We start from the raw sequence: 12224 nt of genomic DNA, 5'->3' as shown, positions 1-12224 counted from the left end.
AACCACAAAGTGAAGAGGCTATCTCAATTTGATCCTTTAGTTCCTAAGTACTTATGCACCATAATCATTTTTATTTTGGTTTATTTCAATAAAAATATATTCTGATTCGAAAATTTGTATGTGACATTTTGTAAAGCCTTTTAAGCACACAAAATATTTAATAGATCCCGAGCGTATGCCCGGGTCCAAAATCTAGTATATATCTAAAGATAACACAACCTGAAGTTGCAATGCTTAAGTTTTGCCAACTTCCTCAGAACGGCCAAAGTATGACACGATGTGTTGATTGGGATCATTTAGAAGACTGTGGAGTGACTGACGCAAAAGACTGGATACTCCGCGGAATGGCGTTTGAACAGTATAGCCACTTAAAATATAATTTGCTAGGAAGTACGAAACTAGATTAGTATCAACATATTACATTATTTAGTTTGATATGGCACACCTACATGCGTTTCATGGCACTTGACTTGCTGTTTCTCGTAGAAATGGCAGAGTTGAAAAATTCATCCAACGCTTTGACAGAAGAGCCCTTGAAACCATTACAATCTGTAATAGCTTCTTGCATCATCTCTTGAACTTCACAAGCCTTTCTTCTAATTTCCTCTCCTTTCTCTGTCTTCCCCATCACTGTTGAAATTGCCTCAGCAATACGTTTGTATCCAATGATATTTGAGTTAATCCCTCTAGCAATTTCAACGCAAACACCCGCTTCCTTCTCCAACATCTGGCTGTTAAAGAACTGATCACCAAATAGTGGCCAGCCAATGATGGGTACACCGTAACTTAGGCTCTCTAAGACCGAGTTCCAACCACAATGACTCATGAATGCGCCTGTGGATGCATGAGACAGGATTTCCAACTGTTGTGCCCATCTATACACCAAGAGCCCTTGTCCCTTGTCCCTGATTCGATCTTCAAACCCTTCGGGCAACCATTCTCTTCTAATTTTGTCTGTCACACTGAATCCAAATGGTGGCCTTACTACCCATATGAATGCCTTGTTGCTTGCCTCTAATCCCATTGCTAATTCCATCATTTGCGACGGCAAGATGGAACCTTGAGACCCAAAACATACGTAGAGAACAGAGCCTGGTGGATGGCGGTTGAGCCATTCCAGATAATTATTAGAAGAGACGTTCATCAGTTTCCTTGTTCCTTCACTTTTATAATCTTCATTCTTCTCCAGCACCGAAGTGCACGCTGGTCCAATAGACCATACTGGACGGCCTCCTGTTTTACTTCTAAAATATGCGATCCGAGATTTCTCCAACCCCTCTATAGTGTTCAACAATATACAATCTGATTGCAAGCACAAATAGAATTGGCGCAGGCGGAAGAGACACCAAGGTTCAGTACCATCAGTTCCCAGGAAGTCATTTGAGACTTGTGAGCGGTGAACTGGAGGTGCTTCAGGGAAGTCAGTGAGAATGAATTCCTCAGCATCATTCCGAAATTGCGACATATTAAACGTGAGAGAAAAATAAAAAGACATGCCATAGCCTGATCCAGCAATGAAGACTGAATGAAATATACCTAGTTCATTCGCAACGTCGACAGTCCATCCAAAGAACATGTCAGCTATGATGCATAGAGGAGCACGTCCATCCTGTTTAGTGATGTCCAGGAGAAGTTGCTTGAAGGGTGCTTGAAGAGACTCAGAAGCTTCTAAGAGGCGAGCAATGAGTTCTAACGTAAGTGTGTCGGTGTTCTCAGTATCGGGTGGCAAACCATAATCAGTGCTGCAGAATTGAAGCTCAGCAAAGGTAATACTTGTGTCTGAAGGGATTGAAGATTTGAGTTTTTGAATGTTGAGAGGTGTACTAACAAATATAATCGTGTAAACCTTTCTCTGTTCTATCAGTCTTGCTAGTGCTAAGAAAGGGTTCTGGTGGCCTTGAGCCATAAAAGGGAATATCACCACTGTTTCTCCTCCCCTTCTGGCCATCGTTAACCCCTTTCTCACACTCTCTCTCAGCCTCACTCAAACACACAAATTTATACTTAAAAACAGATTGACTATAAAGACTAAAATGAGCTCAAAATGTGTCTTTGGTAGAGGTAGCTTTCCTAGTGAAAAAAGCCACTTTATTATTAGTGCGGAAAATTGTAACATTAGGCACTTACTAAACAAGAACGTCGGCGGGTCGAATTTTTTTTGGTCCCCTTTCCACCACGCACATTTCACGCCATACTGAAATCATATCGAACATACTGCATAGTTATAAAGCGTAAAAAGTGCAGTGTTGGAGATCCACTTTAGAGAGGATTACAGAGGTTTTTAATGGCTTACCACTTCCGCAGTTCAGCATATGCTATTGTTGCTCCTAAAATGGATACCCCTGCTGTATTTTATTTATTAAGTTCTTGAATTTCTCAAGTTACGTGTACAAAACTATAAATATTCAATTTTACGTTTCTGCTGATATTTTTAAAATAGCAAGTCAATTTATAGTTGATTTTTTTTTTCTTTTTTTTATAGATAGCCATTTGTCTGCTCCTTGATAAGTAGGTGACTACATCCAGTGTTTGCCAATTTTCTATTATTAATCTTTAGCATATCTAAGTGTTAAAAACTTAAAATCACTTCGACTGTGATGGGGAAAATACTGATCTTATTAATGTGACACCTTCAACATAAATAAAAGAAACAAGGTGAAGAGTAACACCCTCAGCGGAACAGTGACACCTTCAACATGGCGTGGATGAAAGCTTGGACTACAAAATGTAAACTGAGACTTGATCACATCAGTGCACCACTCAAACTTTATTGGCTTCCTAGATGATTAATTCAGGTAGATCGATTGTTTTGACATCACACTGCGTATGTAGACTAAACAGCACGCTGAACAAAAACCAGTCCAGACGATCACAATTCACAATAGCTAAGTTTTCTACATATTGTGCATGACAACGGAATCAATGAGCATCTTCATATCTCAATTATATTAGTAAACAGAGTGATATCGAAAAAAAATAAAATCTGTGTTATACCCTTTTTTCTCTTTGTACATTGAAAATACATTCAGTTGGTTACAATTTAAGGCACCTCAATCCAATAAACAACTTGAAAATATTTCACAAGCCTTGCGTAAAACATATAATCACACTCTATCAAACTAGTACTAACAACACTATGGGTGGGGCTAAGTGGTTAAAGCGTCAGGGAGGGAGGTATATGTTCCAATTATTTTACCACCAACATCTGGAAAATTCTCGTGATCGGGTAAGGGCTCTACCTTCCCATCAGCATCTATTTGAAGGGGGTATTTCAGAAGGTGGCCGTGCAAAGTTGTGATCTCCTCAGCAGTGAACCTTTTCCAATTCTCTTGGGCCCTTTCATTGACACTCTTCACACAATCTAAACTTTGAGGTTCATGGAAACAATCATCTAACATACCAAGGTGCTCCGCCCACAGAGACATCCTATATCCATATACCTGCAGACACACCAGTACTTCCATCAAGTTTTGCTTGGGTCAAGAAGAATAATGAATTAGCGAAAACCAGAGTACGATATCAAACTGAAGAAAAAACTGACAAACCTGGCCGTGGGGATGCTTCTTCTTTACTTCCCATGCATAATGGGGCTGATATGCACCCATAGCAATCTCAGTGTCTCTTGAACCATCCAAAGATCGTTGATTTATATTAGCAGATCCCACTATCACATACTCATCATCCACAATCATTCCTTTTGCATGAACATAGATCATAAACCTTCGGCTCTTTTGACTAGCCAAGCTCTGAAGAATAATGGTAACAAGGTTCCACTCACATTTTTTAGTTGAAAAATATTCATGCTTGAAGCTTAAATCTAAAAAACCAGTGCAATCACATCAACTGAATAATCATATACAAAAGATGCAAACGTGAACAACATACGCCTATAAGGTAAGTCACGGTTCTAAAGACTGGTTGCACATTCAAGCTAAGAAAATAGGCAATGTGTAATATATTCAAGCTTAGTTGAGTGCATGTCAAGATATAAATGATAAACAATTCTGCCCCTAGTGTCTGGGTCAGATGAGAGGATCCTATTTTTAGATTTATTTGTGTCAACACCTGTAATACCAACAACACTGAATGCTGAAGCTGTAAGGCACCTTGAATAGAATGGGAATATGTTATATACAAGAATGAAGATACACTAAAACGAAAAACTAATATAAGAGCAATTAATTCTGTACAGTTACCGCATCGCCATTAGCAGGAAGTTGACTGTTTGAACTTGATATCTCCATGGGCAATTCTTCCCTGTTACCAAGACAATAGAAATTCAGGTAGTCTTGTGGATGAGACCCTTCAAGTTGCATGTCCTTTAATTCCTTTGCTATAATTCCATACATCATTTGCATTGTCTGGCTCTACAAGAGAGAACATGAAAACTTAGATTAATCATTTATTTTATTTCATTAGCTACAAAATTATGATGTATTACAGCAGTACAATACATATTTTATTGTGTACAGCAGTACAATACATATTTTATTGTGTTATTTCAATATGAATAAATGATTTGGTAATGACTGCATATTATACTATTAACAAGAGAATTTCCTTTCATTACTAGCTGGTATCAATGAAAAAGCCTCTTAGGAATCCCGAAAGGTCTAGACTGCTTGTATCAAAAAGGGGATAATGGCAATACATCATCAAGAAACTAAACGCCATTATTACTAATAAAGCAGAACACATGAATAGGCTAAATGACTCATAAGTTTAGATGTGATTCTTCATTAAGCATAGTGAAGGCTAGAAGCTTCAATTCATATGTTCGTTATAGTGCGAGAACTGTAATAAGCTTTGATACTTCTAATATTTTAAGAATGATTCAATGCGTTACCTGCCAAAAGAGAATTTCTTGCACAGCGGCAGAACTCGGAACACCCTCAGGCCACATTGGTATGATAATATACACTGCAAATCTCTCCCCCGCTCTTATTTTACTAGCAATTTTTAATGCCAACTCCATTGGGATCAGATTATCAGCACCTAAGCAAATTCAGAAAAGCTGGCGTTAAAAAAGGAAAATAACCAAATCAAACACACAAAACTATAAATCTAATGAGAAAATCACGAAAGCAGGTACATGATTTTGGAGAAAAAAAACATAAGAAGTAAAAGACGGAAAGTCCTATGTTCTCTGAAAATGGCTGCAATTGGGTAACAAAACAGCAAAATAGAAAAATAGAGAAAATGTTGACTGGAACAGTTTTGGATATGATATAAGTATATAACAAAAAAGAAAGAAATATCAAAGCTTAAGCGCTATTTATGCAACTTATCTTCCAGGGTGAAAACATTCCTATGACAATTCTTTGCTTGTAGTGTGCGTATAAGAGTCGACATGTAAGAAATATTTTCAAACCAACTCATCGATAATGCCTCTTAGACATATCCCTACCCATAACTACTCAAGTAGATAGCTGCTGGAGAAGGGGGCTCATATTGGCCTATCCCCATTCATTACCAGGGTCAAATTGATATTTTGATGTTTAAAAAATTGAGGATAAGTAGCAGAAAAAATCAGTTGGCGAAGAATTTTTTTGGAATTACGGACATAAAAGATAACCAGAAGTACAATGTGATCAGATCAAATTCACAAAAGAACTATCAAGAGGAAGGATGTATTGGATCAGCTATCACAAAACAACTGAAGTTGGTAACAAGAAAGAAACAAATGAAAATCGATTAAGTTTAGCAACCAAAAGGCATTGGTCTGAACAATAGAAATTTTCACCAAGAAGGAATAGACACCATACAGTTTATAAAGAGAAATTGCGTCTAACCTGCATTTTTGTAAGATGGCCATCCATAAGATGATCCAAGAAAATACTGATTTTCAATATATATGAAGTGCTGAGCAGATCTGATTGCTTGGATGTAAGCTGTATGAATGCTTCTATCAATGACCACATTTTTGTCACAGATAAGATTCTGCAATATTAAGTTAGATTGTTACAGTACATCAATTTAACAGTTAATTTCGTTTCTTCAGCAAACACAGGTCAAAATAATAAACCTGGGCCACGGCAGCATGAACTTCTTTAGGAAGCCCTTGTACTGATCCAGAGTCAATAGATCGGAATATCTGCCAAAGAAGATAAACTCAACTAATATTTGCTAAACCTCACCAACTTATGTAACAATTATATAGCTGTTAGAACTGTGCAGTATTTAACCTGAACATGCCAGGTTTCAGGATCATCTTCTCTTGAAACCCACAGAAGAGGAGCGTCACTGGGAACAGATGGGGAAGGACTAAGTATCCATGAGATACGTTCTAGCTTTATCAAAGAATCATCATGCCAATGACGAATCTTTTTAAAACGCTTTCCAAACTCTGACCATTTTGTCGCTTTTCTCCAACGATGCTCAAAGTTTTCAAGGACATCATATGCAGCAGGACCATCAATTCTGGAGTGCAAATCATGCCATGGTTGACGTGGCCCCTTCGTTCCCTATCACATGTATATTAGTTGATAAGAACTATTGACATGACACTGTTAAGTTAAACAAGTATGTTATGTATCCAAAGTTGCTACGACTGTATTCCGTTACACTACCTTTCACGGCTATTAGTTCCACAGACATAATGCTTTCACAGACTCTATTGATGGTATTCCATATATTACAAATTACTAAGCAACAGGCCAAAGGTCTTCTCTCTTGTGGCACGAGAAGGAAGTATATGGTGTATATAAGTAGCCAGTAAAACCATGTTATAAAGTGAAGTATCACCTTCTTGAGAAATTCAAACATGTGAGTATGAAGTATGTCTTATTTGTTTTCACCAAAAGAAAAATAAAATAAAAGTACGCCGTATTTGTTATAGCCAAATTTTGGTTTGAGAAACTTAATATTTGTTAAGATATGTCTGATGAGCAAATTTAACAAAGAAAAATAATACGTACTAAAACAATTCAGTAAATTAATTAATAACTGATGCTTGTGAGTTATAAGGATGAGCATTTGTTGAATAACCAACACACACACACACACACACACTTCTTTTTTCCCTTGAAGGTCATTACAAGGCATTCTCATGAAAGCAGAGGGAATGGAAACAAAAATACATGTACTATATAAGCAGATTTTATCACAAAAAAAAGTATGAAGTATAAGACATGGTAAAATAGAATGTCTGATATAAATATATACTCACAGAAAATGTAGGATTGTGGTAATCGTCAGTGAACACAGTATCAAGATCACGAAATAATCGATGCTCAGGTGTATCGTAACGGCCATCACAGAGATCAAGACCTCCAACAAAAGCAGTTATCTTTCGGTAATTTCCAGACGCTTGTGAATCTACTAGCACACATTTCTGATGGTGCGTGAAGAGAGTCCCAACAACCTGGTGCAAAATTGCCAAAGAGGGAAATGAATTTACTGTTCAAAATCTTATGCTACGGAAGAAAGTAATATCAGTAAGAAAACAAATCTACTCGAAGAAAGATCGTGCACAAAAAATGCAAACTATACAAGACAAATAAGCTAAAACTTGCATGCATATGCTTTCGCTAAACCAGATACTTAACCCAAAACCATAACAAATGTATACATGGAGGCAATGATATGCATATACACATTGGGAATGATCGAGACTTTTGGAAATGCAAGAAATCGCGACTGAAGCAGCGCAACACACGACCATTAAATTATTCTGAAAATTTTGACACAACAGTTACCGTTTTCATGAACTCGACAAAAACGACACTGGCATCTAAGACCACCTTCCATGCCATCAAGCATATATTTGAGCTGTAAATTGCTCATATTTACATTCTAGTAGTCCAAAACCTCCAAAACATCTCACACAGACTTCTATCGTCCTGAACACCAAAAAAATCAAAATTCTTAGGTGATTTTTATGATTCCACAGTTGAAATTTCAAGCTTCTTGATCTGTAAACATTAAGATCTCGGTGAAGTTTTGAACAATCAAGACAATTGAGGTCAGATATTGTAGGGGGTTTTGAGATATGGATGAGTTCAAAACATAACGACATATCACCAAATGTGCAAATTTTATGACTGAATCTTACATCTCCACAAATCCAGTTTGACCTCTTGGATTCTTAAAATATATTGCAAATTATCGAGAGACTTCAAACTAGTCACTCAGCGTAACCAAAAAGACAACTCTAAAAGGTAATCCTTGAGTATGTAATACGGTAATCATTACATGTTGCAAAAAAATGAAACTTAGATATCTAAATGCATGCCCTCAGCTATCTACAAAAAGTAAGTACAGATATGAAATCCTGGACAACTATGGAGCACCGATACGTCCCTAAGGGTGAAGTATCCGTGTCCGATATGTATCCGACACGAATACGCCCCGATACGCGTCCGATACGTGTTGGATACACGATTTGGAGTATCCGATTTTATAATTAATTTTTTAATTTCCGACACGCGGGGGACAGTAATCCCACACGTACAAGAAATTTTTTTGGAACTTAAACAAAAAAAAACAAGTGAAAAAAAATCCAAGTTAAGAAGAGATGCAAGAGGAGAAAGATGAAGTGAATCCAAGTTATACATGTAAGTTGCTGCTTAATGTATTTGAATTGGTCATTTTATGAAGTAGAATTGCCATTTTAATTTGAATTTGGTGAAAAATGCTCAATTATATAATATTTATATATATATTATTCAAACGTGTCCATAACGTATCCGTGTCCTATATTTTTGAAAAATGCCGTGTGTCTGCGTATTCGTGTCGTGACGTATCCGTGTCACATATCGGCATCCGTGCTTCCTAGCTGGACAATTAGGATATTCAAATAAACTTATTAACAAAAAGAGTGACACCATTTTTCCTAGAAAGAAAAAAGGAGAATGATGACTTCAGCAAATAGTTCTGGTTGCAGGTATAAGATGGCTGCATAACTAACCTAACATTTATCCACAAGAATCAACTAGTTTCACTAGCTGCAACAGTTGTTAAAGATATTCAACACAATAAAGTGACCCTTAGGGTTAACAAGGATAAAATAACAAAAAAAAAAGAATGAAATGCTGATGTAAAACCTGCCTGCTGCTTGAAAATGCTTAATTTACTGCTGGCATAACGAGGTGCCAAGACACAATTTACGGAAGAATGCTTGAAGAACTTCCGAGTATCTTCATCATGGGTTCCCATCACTCCTGCCTGTACCCAAAGCCATATCACTTTAAGCGTTATTTGTTTGATAGAAACTGATATAGTTATTTGAAAAGAAAAGGGAAAAAAGGGATTTCTCTGATGCAAGAAACAAAAAACATGCCTATGAACCAATTTCAGTTAGTTCTAGCACCTCTTTGATTACTAGACTACACTACACTAGTGAATCAATTTAGATAGAACATAACAAATATGAATACAATAAGAAAATATCAGCTGTTATCGGAAGTTAACTTCCTCACAATTTCGAACTAATATGGTATTACAAATAGTAAGAAACTACCTACACTCATGCTCTCTTTACCTAACATTCTATTGACAAGTAAACAAACTGAATACAAACACTAACACAACAATGTAGAGACCAGCAGTGCAAAGCATAAACTTAAAAACTCAATATAAACTTAACAACATAAACTGACCGTTTTTAAGAAGAATTTGTTGTGTGAAGTCTTATCATCCCAAACCAAGAGAAGCACCCTTACACCTTCTGCAGACTTATACTTAAGCAACTCCCCAAGTGTCAAATTCCCACCTTCCCCACCTCTGGGCAACGGCTTAGTCGGCTCTCTAATCAACTTAACCTTATGATATATCGACCAACCCGTAATATAAATCAAATGATGAGCTTCCAAAATAGCATGGCAAATATCTTCCCAACATGGTTCATGTTTAAAAACTCTTCCTATCATCCAACTCAATCTTGGGTAACATATCTTCTTCACCCACATGAGCATCTTGATAAAGAGTAACAGATTCTCCTCTCCGTAACGGAAAATAAGTATTCCTCACACCTAAATGTAACGGGTCACCCGGAATCCCATGTTTATATAACGGGTTATTCTCCACAGGAGTAAATTTCATTTCTAAAAAAAGAGCTGAATCTGGTTTAGGTGGTTTCCCATATGAGCCAATCACTGGAAACCAATCACTAATTGATTCACCAGTCCTAATTCGATTAGCGGAAATTAAAACAATCCCAATTAATTGAGCACCAAATACGTCATTATCTTTCACCTGAAATTCGACATTGGAAACCGGATGCGCGAGTGGGATCTTGAAATTTTCATTCCATTTTGGGTTTTGAGAGTTTGACAAAATTCTGGTTCGGGCCACTGTTGCCCCGGTTAGTAAAACAGTAACATATGGGTCACTGGTAATTATTTTTCTACGGGTTTTGATTTTCTGTTCTTCTGTTTTGAAAGGCTGCTTACATGGTTCGCATATTACAAAACAACGGCGGATGTGTTCTGTTAACATGTCCATGTTGGGTAAACTTCTAGCTTCACGGATTGTTAGTTGGAGATCTCCGTGGAGGAATATTATTTCTTCTGATGTTTCGTCTTCTGCAATTGAGACTTCCATGTTTTGTACCCCTCCGTTTGAAGCCATGGCACTTTTTTTTTTTTTTTGGATTTATAGACTGGGGAAGTTTTTAGTAGCACATTTCGAATATACAAATGACCTTTTCCTTGAAGATGAGTGTTTCTGTCATAACTTCGATGTTAATTATTCGACACGTGGGTTGGTTTAGTTTGTTAGAGATGTCGGCTGAATATTTTTTTCGATAATCTAGTTATTATAGTGTATGCAGGGAGTAGGGGATCATAAATGTGTGGATAATTTGTGATGAAGACGTATGGAGAAAGCGTGAGCACGACATAGCTTGAGCTAAGGTGGCCGTTGTGGCGTGAGCTGTTTTTGGTAGTGTCATTAGTGAGAGTGGGGTGTGACAGAGAGGCAGAGAGGCTGAATTTGATTATTAGATTTGGGACTTGAGATCATCTCTACAACCGGTACAGATACCATTTCTACAACCGTCTTATCTCGCCATTGATCCGAATCTGAGATGTGTGTGTGCATCTCAATACCTGTGTGTGCTCTGAAACATATATGTGTGCGTCAAGATACGAGATGTGTGTGGTAAAGAGATCTCTGTACTGGTTATAGAGGAACCGGCCTCTTAGATTTGCTTTAAAAAAGGGTTTGTGTCAGTGTGTGTCCATTTTTAGTTGACAAAAAAATATATTGTATGATTACTTCCGCTAGTCCGCTACTAACAATAGATTATATATCCTTTTTATAGTTAAAGACAACTTTTTGATAGTTAAAGACAACTATAAATCTGTCTTTAAGTTACAAAAGGTTCCTACTACTCTCACCTACAAAATCTTGAATGAATGCCCGCCAAAGGTTATATAATAAAATAACATGATGAATTATAGACTTACAGTGTTTCGCCATTTCAGTCGGCAATTGTAATTTTTTTCTGTGTTTTAAAAAACGTTATGCGGTAGGGCAGTGGGTCCATTTTTAGGCGCTACAAAAATATATTTTTATAATATATATAATAATACATACCTATACTACAAGAAATAAAGAAAATTATTTACCATAATTCAAAAAATAAACACAAACAAATATATTTATTACAAAAATACATAATAGTTTAAGAAAATCAACTTCATATAAAAACATATTATTTCTTATAGTGACATATAATTTACATTGAACTTTAGTTTTTTTAACTAATTCAAATCTAAAGTCTACATGGGTCTTTAATTTTCAACATTTAATCAATTCAAAAAAAAAAACTTGCCTGGCCTGCCTAGAGTCCGCCTAGCCCGCCTAATCAGTCTACCGATTTTTAAAACGATTTGGGTCTAGGCGAGTGATGAATTATAGAAACCAATTTTAGAGCGTGATTTTTTTTTAATAACATCACCATGATGCAAACTAGAGTTTCCTTGTGATTTTGGGTGTTGAATGCCACATCACTCAATCTAATGGCAATGACAATAGTTTGGTAATTATCAAGCTTGTTAAATTATGTGTTATGGTGATGCTAGGAGAGTTGTGATATTGATATATTAAAGACACCAATAAGAAGACCAAAGAAGAATAGAGATTTATTAGGGTTAAAGGGTTGGAGAGTCCGAGAGAGATTGTTCTCTATGAGTTACATACTTATACTAACCTAAAACATAATAATAGAAACTACTAGATATGGATGTCCACACTTATAGAAACATGGGACTTTCCATAAC

General features: G+C 36.6%; 1 protein-coding gene and 1 pseudogene across 2 annotated transcripts; both read right to left on the bottom strand.

Annotated features, from left to right (window-relative positions):
* Nucleotides 1–379: 379 nt before the first annotated feature.
* LOC147520183 (UDP-glycosyltransferase 92A1 pseudogene) lies at nucleotides 380–2361 on the bottom strand (annotated as a pseudogene). Its single transcript, XR_015212517.1, has 2 exons — nucleotides 2294–2361; nucleotides 380–2194 (listed from the first exon to the last, which is right to left on the bottom strand). The product of XR_015212517.1 is annotated as a UDP-glycosyltransferase 92A1 pseudogene (transcript).
* A 605-nt stretch (nucleotides 2362–2966) lies between these two features.
* Nucleotides 2967–10662, bottom strand: LOC147520182 (phospholipase D delta-like). The gene is made up of 10 exons (XM_086591693.1): nucleotides 9600–10662; nucleotides 9049–9165; nucleotides 7169–7363; nucleotides 6186–6464; nucleotides 6026–6094; nucleotides 5793–5940; nucleotides 4847–4995; nucleotides 4197–4367; nucleotides 3546–3746; nucleotides 2967–3440 (listed from the first exon to the last, which is right to left on the bottom strand). The coding sequence occupies exons 1-10, from the start codon at nucleotides 9912–9914 to the stop codon at nucleotides 3147–3149; spliced, it is 1938 nt and encodes a 645-aa protein (XP_086447819.1). The 5' UTR covers nucleotides 9915–10662; the 3' UTR covers nucleotides 2967–3146.
* Nucleotides 10663–12224: the final 1562 nt, after the last annotated feature.

The sequence above is a fragment of the Coptis chinensis genome, chromosome 2, assembly GCF_015680905.1.
Source record: "Coptis chinensis isolate HL-2020 chromosome 2, ASM1568090v1, whole genome shotgun sequence".
Classification (NCBI taxonomy): Eukaryota; Viridiplantae; Streptophyta; class Magnoliopsida; order Ranunculales; family Ranunculaceae; genus Coptis; species Coptis chinensis.
The sequence above is the reverse complement of the archived record's forward strand: the minus strand, read 5'-3'. Positions and strand labels throughout refer to the sequence as shown.

Excerpts from the sequence above, each read along its gene's own strand:
- LOC147520182 (XM_086591693.1), bottom strand. The coding sequence starts at position 9,914 with ATGCTCATGTGGGTGAAGAAGATATGTTACCCAAGATTGAGTTGGATG. Across the intron at positions 6,095-6,185 it reads CTGAAACCTGGCATGTTCAG|ATATTCCGATCTATTGACTC; the intron begins GTTAAATACTGC and ends CTTCTTTGGCAG. Across the intron at positions 3,747-4,196 it reads TTCCTGCTAATGGCGATGCG|AGCTTGGCTAGTCAAAAGAG; the intron begins GTAACTGTACAG and ends ATTATTCTTCAG.